This window comes from Serinus canaria, chromosome 18 (genome assembly GCF_022539315.1).
Source record: "Serinus canaria isolate serCan28SL12 chromosome 18, serCan2020, whole genome shotgun sequence".
Classification (NCBI taxonomy): domain Eukaryota; kingdom Metazoa; phylum Chordata; class Aves; order Passeriformes; family Fringillidae; genus Serinus; species Serinus canaria.
This window is the reverse complement of record NC_066331.1, coordinates 7,338,237-7,352,777: the sequence shown is the minus strand read 5'-3', so window position 1 is coordinate 7,352,777 and position 14,541 is coordinate 7,338,237. Positions and strand designations below refer to the sequence as shown.

Sequence of the window (14,541 nt, the reverse complement as noted above, 5' to 3'; positions counted from 1 at the left end):
CTTTGCAAATCTTTCCCTCTGCTGGTGGGGTGATGTACCCTGGACTGCCAAAGATTGATTTCATACTGACTGGAGATTTTTATAACACAAACTCCTCTTTTCTGTGGTGGATTTGCACCAAGTCTTACTTTGATTTGTGGGGTTGCCTCCCAACCACAAGGTAAAATGGATGTGTATCTAGCCATCAGCGTTTGTGGGGCAGGGATTGCTTCTGGATTGGGGCTGCAAGCAATTACTGCATGAAGAATATACATTTATGGTTATGTCTAAAACTTTGGGCAGGTGGTCTGAAAGCTTCCTGGATTGTAACTATGGTCACTCCACAGTTTACATGCATTCCCAGTGGTGCTTCTTCCAGGTTAGAGATAAAAGGTTTCCATTTTGGGGTAGAACAATGTCATTAAGACATTGTTCCACTGTTTGCAGTAGAACACTTTCCTTTCCCTACTCTTTGTTAAATAAGCTTCTGGTGATAAACAGGAACAGTACAAAACTGATGCCTTCCTGAGAAATTGGATCTGTGTGCAGTGTCTGGGAATGCTGGGAGGCAGGGTGTGCACATTGTTGTGGGGAAATCCGGAGGGAAAACCAGCCCAGTCCTTCCACACCCCTTGGTGAGGCAGTGCCTGGCGAGCGCCTCTGCCGCTCACGGGTTCCTCACCATGCACTGTTCCAGGATAAGGCTCCCCAAAATTGCCAAAGCCCTGATTTGCCTCGTTGTTGTAACACAGTTCTGCCTCTTCCTTGGAAATTCCAGCTCCTTGTTTGACTTGGCGAAGAAAAAGATTTTCAGGTAAGGGACCTGTTCCTTCATGGCATGCACTGCCTGGTGTGGGTGCTTGTGCTCACTTTCTGTCTCTGTCTCTCAGTCTTTTTTACCCTGAAACGTGCACTTTTGATCAGAATTGGGTGATCACATTACTTTAGCAGAGTTGGAAGATCCACAGTCAAAAACCTGCCTCTCTTGGCTCAGTATTTTTCAGGGCTTCCTTTTGTAACTGTCTAAAGCAGCTTTTGCTTCACTAATGCTACGTGGTTTTGTACTTTGGCACTACATAGTGTTTGCTTTTCCTCTTGGCTCCCAGAAGGACCTTATTCAGCTCTAATCCAGATTGCATTGATGGACAGTGAATTTGGTGGCATGGCTTTGAATTTATGGGAATTTCAGCAGCTGATTCCTAACACAAAATATGCTGCATATGGGGACACCAATGTCATGTAGACATGATATCTTGGTATCTATTTTATATAAATGGTCAAGTAAATCCTGCAGGGATGGGTGTGGAGGGAATTGCAGTGAAATGTCTCCAGCATCACTGGCAGGGAGCACAGCTCCTTGCATACACCTGAGCCCTTGCAGACACCTGAGCCTTTCCCAGTACAGGTATGGCTCGTGGATGTGTTGGTGCTGTGTACAGCAAGCACCATTCCCCAGCCTCCCCACCACCCTCACCTGGTCCCAGTTCTCCCAGGAAGCTCATATGGCTTGGCTGGGTTGGGCTGGTTCTCAGCTGAATGTCTGGGCTGGTGCTATGGGGGCAGGCAAGAGGAGTGAGGCTGGGAACATCTGCAGCTCTTCTGGAGGTGATTTGAGTTCAGCTCAGCTCTAGCAGCTTGAGACCATGCTTTGAGGACAGCTGTCAAATTTGGAGAGGTTGGAAGCTGCACAAAGGAGGTGGGAGGGAAAGGAGAGAAGGAGGAGGCATAGAGAAGTGAGTTCTCCTTGATCCCAGAGCCCATCAGTGGCAGAGCTGGAACAAGAAGAGGCTCTCCATATTTAGCTGCTTGAAGCCATTTCCTTCTACTGTAGTTTCAGAGAATGGAAATGCCTGTATTTAAACAACTTAAGTAAAACACAACAAGATATGAGCTGTGTGTAGTTGTCTGTGTGGCAGTTCTATTTCTGTACCTTGTATGTCACGCAGAATACACAAAGCAGCATTTTCATGGCTTTATCCTCTATTTGTCCTTGGGCTTTGTAAAAGGGGAGGAAAATGACAGTAAATGTCATTGAGCTTCTGCAGTTGTTTGCCAGCTGGACTCTAGAGCCTGAAATCCACCGTGCTGCTTTGACAATTTGTCTGGATTTAAAATGCTGGTCAGGAGAGCAGGGTCCTGTGCAAGCACCAGTGCCTGGCCATGTGGGCCTGACTGCAGGGAGCAAGGTTGGGGATGTAAAGAGTCCTTGCTTTTACATTTTGGTCTGTGGCACAGCATTTAAAGTGTAACAGACTGAGGTGGAATCTGCCCTGCAAGACAGCACATAGGGAAAGCCTGGAGTGGGGGATGGTTTCTCATATTGAAACTCCTGTTTCATTTGTTCTCTGCACTTTATTTCAAAGTTTTGAACATCATCTTAAAAATACAACAGAAATTCACCAAGAGATTTAAGATCTGCCTGAGCTATCTTACCAAATTTCTCTTTATTTAGAGTGTCCATATAAAATCTTTCCTCCTATTGGGCAGTAAACAGTGACAGTAAGTTTATACATGAAGCACTCTGACAGAAAGCACATGCTGCACTTTGCTGAAACTGGCTAATGATTGTGAGAGAGGCAGAGCTGATAGGCCATTTGCTACAAGCTCTCTTTTTTAGCCTTGCAAAGGTTCACCCATTTATCTGATACAAAACAATTTTTAAAAGCCTCCTTAGCTGATAATTTCCTGAATACTTTCAGAGTGGTATAACATCCATCAAATTTCAGCAGCAACTGAGCTGCTGTCTGCAGCCTGTTATCTACAAAAGTGCTTTTTGTCCCATTTTTCACTTCGGAAGCAATCCACAGCGTTCTGAAGCAAGTGTGTCATGCAAGGGCTGAATATGAGGGTGGGATCAGAGTGCCACAGCCATGGTTTATCCTCAACAGCTTTGCTGTACACAAAAGCTCAGCTGTGGATATTGTTCACCTTCCTTTTTCCTGTTCTACCCTCCAGCCATGTGCAGAGAAGGGGGAATGTTTAGGACAAAACTCCACCACTTCTGCCTTGGTTTTTTGACCTTTTTTTTTTTTTTTTCTGGGTTTCAGCACAGTCTTGTTGCAGGTGGCTCTTCTGCTGTCAGCAGATGTGTCCTCCTGCGACAGTCTTGTACCTGCCTGTGCTTCTGAATTAGGCAACAGGGCAGCTGCAATACTAGAGGCAAGTGCTAAATATGTAGAGATTTTGCATTTTAATAGCTTCACAGTGTCTTCCTTCAGACACATGTGCCTGGTGAGCGCTGTGTGATGCCCTTGCACTGCCTGACCAAGGCAGAGGAGAGAGAAAGAAGTGCCCTGTGACCCCAAAAGCTCAAGAGGTGATGTAGGGTAAAGAAGTGAGTCTCACTGTGGCATTCACATTCTATGAATGTGATTCCTTTGTCCAGAGTTTTTCTCCTGGGAAGCTGAAAGGCAGCAAGAGGCCTCAAAGAAAAACAATTCTTACCTCTTTTGCTTCTCCAGTGTTGTGCTCATGTGGAATGTGTTTGGAGATTGTTCACCCACAGGTGATTGTTCCATTGCATTCTGCTGGGAGTTGTTTTCACTCTTTGGCCAGTCAGGGCCAAGCTGTGTTGGGACTCTGGAAAGAGTCACCAGTTTTCACTATTGTCTTTTTAGCATTCAGTAAGTATCCTTTCTGTATTCTTCAGTATAGTATAGTATTCTTTAATATAATCTAGTATAATAAAATAATAAATTAGCCTTCTGGTATCAATGGAGTCAGATGCATCATCTCTCCCTTGTCGGGGTTGCCTGAATTTACAATATTTCACTTCTTCTCAGACTTTCCTTCCTGAATTCTGGGAGATCTTCATGCTCGGTTGCTGAAGCACAGGGCTCTGCTGGCAGAGGGGAGAGCCTCCATGGTGGGGCTATGTCCTGAGCCCAGGATCTCCAAACCAACCCTGCAGTGCTTGGGGACAGTGCCAGGGGTCTGCCCAGTGCGTGGCAAAGCTGGGCTCTACTGGTTGGCTGCTAGTGCCCGTGTGAATGTTTCATGTGCCAAGTGCTGAGGAGAGAGTGTGTGCCTCTGGGATTTGCCTAGTGGGGAGATAAGCAATATTCAGGCTAGAGTGGTGCAGGAAGTTGAATAACATTTTGGCAACGTTTAAAATGAAATTGCTCTAAAGCACAGAGAGAGGCTCAGAATCAAGAGCACTAGAAATGAGCTGAAGGGCGTTCAGTGTTAAGTGTGTGTGATGTATCTGCTTTTCCTGTGATTGTATTCAGGAAATTGAACATTTCCCAACATGCCCCAGAGACTCAACAAGTGGACCCCCAAGAGCAACAGGGTTTAAACTGTTCTGGTAATGGGAACTCCAGGAGCATTTTAAAGGTGACTTTGGGAGGACGCATCACAAGGCTCAATGATGTGGTGGAGAAGACACCAAGATGGAAAGGAAAGGAGGAGCAGAAGGAAACAATGAAACCTGTTATGAGTGTTAAGGAAGCAAAGGAGAACATGGCTGTGAAACCAACACCCCATTTGGAGGGAATCAAGAAGACAGCAGTGAAAACAACCCCTGTGGTGCACGGAAACAAGGGGAAAACAACAGTGAGAACATCTCCATGGGTGGAAGAAACCAAGGAAGAGACAACAGTGAAACCACTTCCCAGGGAGAAGGGAGGCAAGGAGAAGGCAACACTGAAACCATCCTCTGGGGTGAAGGGAGGACGTGAAAACAACACATCTGAACACCAAGCAAAACCCAAAGCACCTCCTGCATCAATGAACACTGCCAGACCTACTCCTCAGGTTGCTGCTGTGACACAGAAGAGGAAACTGAGCTCTGCTAACTTCACATCTGAGCCACAGTGGGATTTTGAGGATGATTACCTGCTGGATAACTCCTCCCTACCCTCGGTAGGTGGGAGGGTGCAGATGGTCACCAAGAATGGGCCTCCCCACTGACCTCCTTGTCTGTTGGCCCCTGGGCATGTGCCCTTTGCAGCTGGGGATGGTTTCAGAGCTGGTAGGTCACTCACTGGTGTAGGCAGATGCTGGTGGGACCCAGACAGGAAGACCTCTATAAACAACATCTGCTTTCACATGAAGACTCAGGTTAATTAAACTTGAGCATCTCTTAATTACTAATGTCCAGGAACAGGGCCTTTAGGAAAGTAGTGAACTCCAGCAAAGTTCTCAGCAAGCAGCTGGGAGAGGTTGTGGTGTCTCATACTGTCTCTGTCCCCCATCCTATGCTGGTAAGTCTCTGTAAAGCTTACCCTGTTTCTGGAAGGTTTGAAACAGGTGGGTCACCTTCTTGCATGTTGTGTCTTACTCCCAAACCTGATCTGTAATTCTGCAGAGAGAGGGAGTCATTAGGAACACTCTCCCCCTCCTTAATTTCCTCCATGATCTGAGTTTTCCCTTGTTCCCCTAGTACTGATCCAGTCTAGCTCTGGAGGCACAAGGAGAACCAAGTCTTGAACAGTACCTGCTTGAGCAGGATGGGAATGTCCCTGTTTCTGGACATAAAATATGCTGTGAATGAAATGATGCCACCATGAAACCCTTGACAACGTTGTCCTCAGTGTGCTCCTGTGGTGACAGGCAGAATGAGGGCTGTCTCCTCAGGCTGTGACAGGGTTGTCATCCTCATGCACTGCAGACAGCCCAGCTCAGCCATGGAGCACTCAGCAAGGCTTTGGCAATGCAGGGGACTTAAGCTGGGCACGAGGGTCCATTTGCTCTCTATTTTGTCTTTCAGTAGGTGTTTGGGGAAGGTGTCCAAGAAAGTGGAGCCCAAATTGACTCAGCAGAAAATTCAGTGTGGTGGAGCTGTTTGCTTTCCATCTGCACACACAGCCTCACACTTGCCAGCTGCAGTGAGATCTCCCTTGTAGGATAAGCTGGCTTGGATTCCCTTCTCAGCTGCACATTTCACTGATTTATTTATGACATTGAACAAGTTGTTGCACATTTTTTCTTATCCTTAAAGGGAGTGGCAATGCTGATCTGATTTCATTTGTTCATTAGTGTTTCCTTGGGTGGACTCTTAGGACCTTGTGAAGTGCATTGCTAACAGGGACTGCTCATTATAACATATATATATTATTGCAGCCTATTCCTAGTGCTTACAGCTTTATTTGATGCATTTAGGTTAGACCTATTACAAATGTTAATTTGCATCAGCTAATGAGGGCCAAAGCCAGTAAAACATTTTAAACAGTAAAACATTTAAAACAGGTCTGTTGTTCTGAAGAGGAAAGTCTCAGAGACTTGGAGTCATCCTGGCTCCCTTGTAGGTGCATTTTCACCAGCTGGGTATGGATGTAGTGCTAAAATTGTGCTTCATGTTCCTGGTGGTGGGGATCACGAGGGAAATGGTACCACTGGAGTTTCTGTGTTTCCCTTTGGTCCTGCCACAGACAGGTACACAAGCACTGGCACTCAGTCAGGTTTATCACCTCTGCTCATCATCAGCCATTACTGTTTCCTTTCTGTTTTTCAAGACCTGCTCTGAATCAGTGAGGGCCAGGGCTGCCAAGTCTGCCTGGCTGGGGGATCTTTTCCTGCCCAACATCACACTCTTCATGGACAGGAGATACTTCAATGACAGTGAATGGAACCGCCTGGAGCATTTTATACCCCCCTTTGGCTTCATGGACCTGAATTATTCACGTGAGTCCCTCAGGGCTTGTCAGGATGGGACTTTCAGACTCCTAACAGGAACCTTATGCTGAGTAGCTGGAGGTTTGCAGCATCTCCCCATCAAAGGCATCAGTCTAGGAGGATCTTGTGGTGGAAACTCTGGTGGTTTCACTGTGTCCATCTGAAAGGCTCTTGATAACTCACCACTGTGTTTGCTTCACAGTGGTAAAGGAGGTCATATCCCTGCTGCCCCCAAAGCCCCACCAGCAGCTGCTCCTGGCCAACCATGACAGCAGCATGCCCACGTGCATCAGCTGTGCTGTCGTGGGGAATGGAGGAATACTGAATAACTCTGGGATGGGCCAGGAGATTGACTCCCATGACTATGTCTTCAGGTAAGACTGCCTTCCTTCTCAGAAAATGCACAGCTAGCTTGCTATGGCTAGCCCCTGACTGTGGCTGGATCACTTCATCTCTTCTAGTATTCCACTCATTCCCTAGTGCCAAAATGATGGATGGCAGGAGGGAAAAAGTCCAAAAATAATTGGAAAGTTACTTAATATCCAAAGCCTGTGGTCACAAATGAGCCATAAGGAGCCATCTCCACAGCAGGGGCTCTCCTGCAGATCAGGGTGCCAATCAGAATGGGGCTAGTCTACCCTTCCTCCAGGCTAACACTGGAATGTGGAATGGGAGGGGTGCATGGGAGGGGTTCAGTGGTCACCTAACTCTGCTCCTCTGTGTGATTTCCTTTGCCAGGCTGAGCGGGGCTGTAATCAAGGGTTACGAAAAGGATGTGGGAAAAAAAACCTCCTTTTATGGATTCACAGCCTACTCCCTGGTTTCCTCTCTTCAGATCTTGGGACACAGAGGGTTCAGCAACATCCCACGGGATAAAGTGAGTGAGGTCTCTGCTGTGTGCATGCACAGCTTTAACAAGATGCTGTTTGTCTGTGTGCTTCAGCTCTGCTTGTGCCACGAGGAGCAGAGGGGCTGAGGCAGCCCTTCAGCATTACCCTCAGGGAGGGAACCTACTCTGCCCTGGCTCAGAGTGAGTCTTTGCAGGGGCAAGTTGTGTCAATGCCCCCCCAACCTTGTGTCCCCTTTGAATCAGGAATGGGAGTGAAGGCAACACATGAACTTGAACTCTCTTCAGCAGGCTAATTCGAGTTTATTAGAAACCCATTCTTTTTATACACCATTCCAATACAGGTGGACTTGACTGGTCACTTAATTAACACCCCTTCATGCCACTGGCTAATTAAGCAGACACTCTTTGGTAAACATCTTATGAGAAAACAACTGTTCAAAACACCAGCTGCAAGATGGTTTTAATTCTTTCTCTCAGCCTCCTCAAAACTCCCCTGAACAATTCCTGGGAAAGTTTATCTGGCTTTCTCTTGGTCACATCCACAGCCTTGTGGCATGTAGAAGGAGCTGCACATCAGATGTCTTCTCCATTCTGCTACTGTGGGCTGGTTGACAGCTGCAGACTGATGTGTGCCCAAGAAACTCAGTGAGCCAAGATGTCTGCTTGCACTGTTTTGGAAGTGCTGTTCACTAATGCTCACTTATTTTCTTAGCATGTCAGATACATTCACTTCCTGGAGGGAGCAAGAGACTATGAGTGGCTGGAGGCTCTTCTGTTCAACAAGGAGATCAGGAAAGGATTCTTGAACCTCAGCGGGTAAAGCCAACTACAGCCCCCTCTACCCTTCCAGTGATGAGCTCTCTGTTGGGCTCTTTTCCTCTCCCAGTGCTCAGCCCTGTGGAGAACAAAGCCAGGCTAAAGCCTCCCTCCCCTGGCAGACTTGCCGGCAGAAATCTCCCATTTCCTGCCCTGCTCTGAGCACTGCTGTAGTCAATACCCCTCCTTTGCAGAGGAAGCTGATTTCAATGATGTGTGGCCAGAGCTTAGAGAAAGCTTTGTGACTTCTGGGGATGAACACTTGCTGCTGGCTGGTCTGGTGTGGCCTGCTCATGAAGGCCTGGTTTCACTAATTTTTGCCTATACAAACACATGCTTTTGATATTCCTGTCTCCAATTGTTGCCTCTCCTCCCTGATCTCTTCCTCTGCAAGGCACACAGGCTATGGAGGCTTTGTCATAATGTGGGAAATGTTACAGAATATCTTCACAGTGCTTGTGGTTCTTCTCTTACCACCAAGTGCATCAGGGCTGAGCCTTTCCAGCTGTGATGAGGTGTAGGAACTCGTTGTGAGTCTCCCCATTCCTGTCCTTAGGCAGAAGCCTCGGCAGAAATTTGATGAAGATTTCACAATGGACAAATACCTGGTGGCTCACCCTGATTTCCTCAGATACATGAAAAACAGGTGAGCTGTGGGTTGTGTGCTCTAACAGCCTTGTTTTTCCTGGCCAGCACCATCTGTCTCTCTCTGACCTCTCCTCCCAGCTCCCTCCTCTGTAACCACAGCTCAGCCACACCAGCAGCCTGAGCTCAGCTGAAACTCTCTGTGGTGCTGCAGTAGGATGCTTGTGGTGGGTGAACATCCAGAACCTGTGAGCTGGAGAAGCAACAGCCATCAGACTGTTTGGTTTTCTGCATCCAAAAGAGACCCAGGGCCAATTGCAGCTTTAGGTGCAGGGAGAATGTTGCTGAAGTGCCAGAGTAGTTGATCTCTAGTTCAGGACCAGCCTTTCACGTTCCCCATTGCTTGGCACATTGGAGCAAGGCTCTGTAACAGATTTTCTCTCCAGAGATTCCTTCTAGACTCGGGAGGTTGGTTGTGCCCTGAAGCATAACAGGCTCTTCTTCAGCATCCCCTTTGCCTGGCCTGCCTGCTGCTCTTCTGTGCCTTTCCAACCCTTTCCACAGCCTGCTGGCCACTGTCACCATGAGATCTGCCCATCATGGGCCACACATGGCCGAGAGATGGAGGTATAGGAGCTCCTGTAGGGCCCTGCTTTGGCTGCCTGTACCCTTCAGTGTCCTTGAGAGCTGCTGCCTTCCCTGGAGCCAGATGGCCAGCACTCCCTGCCTGCTCTGCCTTGGGGCCCCCCTCTGACTTGGGGCCTTTCCAACACCAAGAGGACTCCATGCTATTTTTTCCCAGTGTTTACTCCTACTTTCCTAACAACTCCTAGCATGACACAGTGCAGCTCCTGGCAGGTTTTGTGACTCCTCTGCACCTTCCCTATGTCTCCTTTCACTCCTAGGTGTGGGTGGGGAGCAGGATATACCAGGAAGCCTCAAAGCCACCTCTGCACTGGAAAGCAAAGAGCAGATTTAGGAGAAGTGGGCTTTAACCTACAAGATCCTTTAATCCATCCCCTTTTTACCCCCACTGCTTCAAGACCTACCACTTCCACAAAGCTGGGGCAGAGCTGGGCTTAGGTTGCAGTGCAGGTGGTGGAGAGTTCTGGGCACACTCATGGTTTCTCTGAAATGCCTCATGTGGTCCCAAGCTGCTGCAAGGAGGGGAGATGCCACAAGGTGTGCCCCGCTAGAAACACCGCAGCCAGCAACTCCTCAGTGCTTTCCTCTCTCCTGGTGCAGGTTTTTAAAGTCTAAAAATTTGGAAAAGCACTACTGGAGGCTGTACAGACCCACAACAGGAGCCTTTCTGCTGCTGACTGCTCTCCATCTCTGTGACCAGGTAAGGGCACAGTGATTCTTGCACCCAGAACTGTCTGGAAGTGGGAACAGGGGACAGAGGAGAGCAGTGGTGGCTGCTATCTACCTGCAGAGTATATGGGCTCATGTCAGCTGTGGAGGAGCAGACTGAAGATGAGAAACAGCCCCAGAATAGTTCCCATAGAGGTGGTGAAGCCTGCTGTGACCTGGAGCACATGATCTCTCAGGGAGGCAGTGAGGGCACAGCAGGATCTCTGGAGCCAGTGCTCACAGTCTGGTCCCTCTGGACCCCCACACAGGGTCACCAGAGAAGCCCCAGCTGGCATCTCTGTCCTGTATTTCTCCTGCTCCCCCCACCCCTGGTAGCCCTGCCCAGTGAGCTCTGCATCTTTCCCAGGTCAGTGCCTATGGCTACATCACAGAGGGACACGAGAAGTACTCGGATCACTACTATGACAAGGACTGGAAAAAGCTGATTTTCTACATTAACCATGACTTCAACCTGGAGAAGCAGCTGTGGAAAAGGCTTCACAATGAGAATATAATGAAACTTTACCTGAGAACCTGACTGCAGCAACGGCATTTGCCTGGGAAATCTCAACAACACTTCACTGGGAACTGAAGAGGATCACCAGAGCCAAGGTCAGCTCTGCACTACCAGGCACATTTCATCCCCCCAAAAACATTTCCCTCCTTCAGCACCTCTGTTATTTCACAACACTTAAACAAATATGTGAATGCTGCAGACCCAAGACCAACAGAAAATGCAGCCTGCCAACAAAGTCCCACCTGGCTGTGCTGCAGGACTCTTGCTGGTTGTTGTAGGCATGGGTATTATGAGAGCAGAATCCAGGATGGATATGGTCCTGTGTGTAATTTCTCTCTTTGCAAGGAGATGCTCCTCAGGCTGGGGCCACTTCTCTTCTGGGTGGATCCTCTCCATGTGCAATGCCCATTTTGGAGCTGGGTATTGTCTAAACAAACTCCCTGAGGAGCTGGAATGGATGGAGGTGAAAACACAGATTCTGTTTCAGGTTGACTTAATTTCTTGGGAGGGGGCTGCACTCACTCTGCTCCCTGGAGATAAAAAGGATGGACTGGACACTTTTAGATGACCAGTTTGAGAGAGAATGAATTTCACTTCTGCTACCTAGAGTGGCCTTGCTATGACACTTGCAGAGGAGCACTGCCATCAACTCCAGGGCAGGTAGCTGCTCTCCATGGTGCAGCACATCTCCTCTACCTGGTGCCTCTTGCCCCAGGGCTCCCCTGGCTGCACAAAATGTGAATTTTGTGGCATGGATCTGATGTGCCAAGTCCTTGCATAGCTCGACTTTGTTGTGCGTGGCTCCCAGCTGTGTTTGTCCTGTTGGGAGGAGAGGTGGAAGCTCTCCAAGTCCAGGGATGGATGCCATGTGTCCTTGCTGCTCAAGGGCCTGTCCCCCATGATGCTGAGAGGGGCCCAGCTGCAGCAAGCACACCTGGAGTGTGTTGGCCTCCTGGAAGGGGTTTTGTAAGCAAAATAAATGGCACTACTTTGGCCAAGCTGATCTTTCAGCAGCCCTGTGGGTTGTGGTTATTTAGTGCACCCAGAATTTATGCTTTGAAGGCTGAGATACAGCAGATGGCAAAGCCAGGAAAGTACAGGGCTGAGGGATAATGAGATTACCTCCATCTGGAGAAGCTCTGCAGCTTACGTGGACACACCTGAGCATCCCCCACCTGTTTACCTTGCAGGGCAGGGATCAGAACCAGCCCAGCACCTCCCTGAGGAAGTGGGTGAACACCTGGCTAGTCTGCCCTTGTCCCAGGAACTGCTCTCCAAGTGTATCAGATATTCAAGAAAAATGCATGAAGGGCTGGATGTTTCCCCTATGACACTGTGCAGGCAAAAAGCCACCTCCAGTGTCCCACAGGTCCAGAGCAAGTCCCTAGGGTTAACCAGCTGCACACTCACCAGACCTGCTTTGATTGGGAGCGTTTTTCCATTTTTGTTGGGGGCAGCAGTGTCTCCAGGGACTCTCTGGGCTCCAAGGAAGGCATTTCAGCCAGGACTGTCAGCAGGGTTTGTCAGGCTTGACTTCCTTTTTCCCTTTTTCCCTTTTTCCCTTTTTCCCTGTGCTGCAGAGAGGCCAGGCAGTTTCTCATGTCTCACTGAGCTTGTTTGTGAAGGACAACCACCCACACTGAGGATGTAAATGCAGAATTCAGCTTCTCTGGAGAGGGTGTAGCCTGTGCCTGGCTGCTGCGCCCAGAGCAGCCCACGGTGTCCCAAATGCCTGTGGGAGCAGGGAGCTGTCCCAAGTGCACGCTGCCTCTCTTGGGAATGGTGCAGCCCTGTGGGAATGCCAGGCCCAGAGGGAGCCACGGGCTTTGCAGCAGGCCAGAAATCCTTCTTGAGCAGCAAACAGGGAAGCCTGAGTGAGGCCTGGTCACCATCCAGAGCTGCCTGAGGAGAAACTCCTGCACCCAGGAGCTCTGGGCCTCCTGGATGCTTCAGCCCCTGTGGTGGCTGTGCACGCTGTCCCCAGGTGGTGTCCCCTGTCCCCAGGCCCTGCAGGCTCTCCCTGATGGGCTGTGGGTGGGCAGTGAGGCAGTTTTGTTCCTTGCCTGTCCCTCAGGCCATACCACATTGCTGAGGGTTGCTTAGTGACCAGCTCCACCGGGTATTGGGTATTCTTCCTGCCTGAATAGGGCTTTTCTCTCCCCGACAAGTTGGAAGAAGTTTCTCTTAGACCTTTCCCTTCCCCCTCCTCCTCTTTTGTTCCTCTGTCCTTTGGGAAGCAGGAAGGGGCTGGGTCCCTCTGAGCAAGGGTTCCCCAGTGGGTGAGGGGGCTTTGAGAGGGGCTGGCAGCCCCAGCCCACACTTTTCCCTGGTGTTGAGGCTTCCCAGAGGCAAGGGAAGGAGACTTCCCAGGAGGCTTTCCCCAGAGCCTGTTCCCTCCAGGCTTTTCTCTCAGCACAGCTGAGTTTGATGTTATCAGGGATAATCTTGGCTGGAGAAGGGCCTTTGCTGTGGCCTGAAGTTTCCCAGGGAGCTCAAAGCCACATCCTTCTTGATCCCAGGAAAGTGACTCTGACCTGATGGTCCCCCCCACTGTGACACACAAAGCTGTGTTTCGTGTCACGTACAGACAGGCAATGTGTGTATTTGTGATTGTGCTATGTGTGTGGAAACCGACCACGGGACAGTTATAAAGACGAATTCTAATAAATAACTGAGGAAGTAAAGCATGGAAGAAGGCCTTTGAACCTATCCTTTGTTTGCAATTAACCTTTATAAGTCTTAAGTTGATTTAGGAGCATTTGAATTAAAGCTTTAAGGATGTTGTTTTTGACAGGAACTTTCTGCTTGTAGTTAAGCCTTAAAGAGTTTTGCAATAATAACCTTTTGAAGTATAATTTTAGAATACTGCTTGTAGTAAGGATCTTTTGAAAATATAGCTTTAGAATACATAAAAAGGAAGCATTCAGCTTGAGAAAGGAAGATGGACATCAACTCAAGGACTAATAGTCTTGACCAAGGGAAGCTGGGCATCACTGTTATGAGATTTATAGTCCTTGTAATCAAAAGGTGGACCCACATCTGGAGAGCTGGACCTCACCAGATGGCATACTCCTTCCTTCTTTCAGAAAACACCACCACCTGGGATATTCCTTTTGGGATGTACATCCTGAGAAAACCTAAATCATAATAGTGTGTAGAATTGTGATGTAAAAATTGGGAATAGAAACTGCTGATGAGTAAAAATTGGGAAGAGAAACTGCTGAGAAAGCTTATGGGTTTCCCTATAAATACCTGTAAGCCCCAGCTATGGGTGTGCAGTTGGAGGGAAAACTCCCCCACTGTACCCAGTGCTGTGTTGCTCATACTTTATCACATTAATTAATAAATTGATTGCTGCTTGAATATTGGCCTAGTCAAGCTTCTTATTTATAACACCACCTCCTTACTCTGCTCCTCTCCCCCTGCTCCAAGGCATCCTGTCCCACTGTGGGCTGGCTGAGGTGTGGCACACACTTGGACATATCCCCTGGGGCACAAGTCCAGCTGTGCCACCCCAGAGCCACCTGTCTTGTGGTATCAGGTCCAGCATGGCCACAGGAAGCTGAGCAAGGTTGGTGGTGGCATTTCCCTGCCAACTTCCAGCATGGCACAAACAAAGCCTGTGGAGAGCAGCTACAGCTGGAGCACCCTTGGCAAGAGCCAGGACTCAGGACTGGGCAAGCTCCCAGCAGGGTGAGTGTCCCAGGGTGAGAGCAGCACTGCTGGGCTGTGCTGGAGCAGCCCCAGCCTGCTCAGTGCCCCTGGGCACAGCCAGTGCCACGGTGCAGGGACACCCCAAATCCCAGGTGTCCGTTGTTGGCACGAC

General features: G+C 49.0%; 1 protein-coding gene across 1 annotated transcript; it reads left to right on the top strand.

Moving 5' to 3' along the window:
• Nucleotides 1-585: 585 nt before the first annotated feature.
• On the top strand, nucleotides 586-14,078 carry ST6GALNAC1 (ST6 N-acetylgalactosaminide alpha-2,6-sialyltransferase 1). Its single transcript, XM_018919123.3, has 9 exons — nucleotides 586-793; nucleotides 4,209-4,842; nucleotides 6,435-6,603; nucleotides 6,797-6,968; nucleotides 7,333-7,471; nucleotides 8,157-8,260; nucleotides 8,817-8,906; nucleotides 10,091-10,190; nucleotides 10,566-14,078. Exons 1-9 carry the CDS (start codon nucleotides 663-665, stop codon nucleotides 10,734-10,736), a joined length of 1,710 nt encoding a protein of 569 aa, XP_018774668.1. The 5' UTR covers nucleotides 586-662; the 3' UTR covers nucleotides 10,737-14,078.
• Nucleotides 14,079-14,541: the final 463 nt, after the last annotated feature.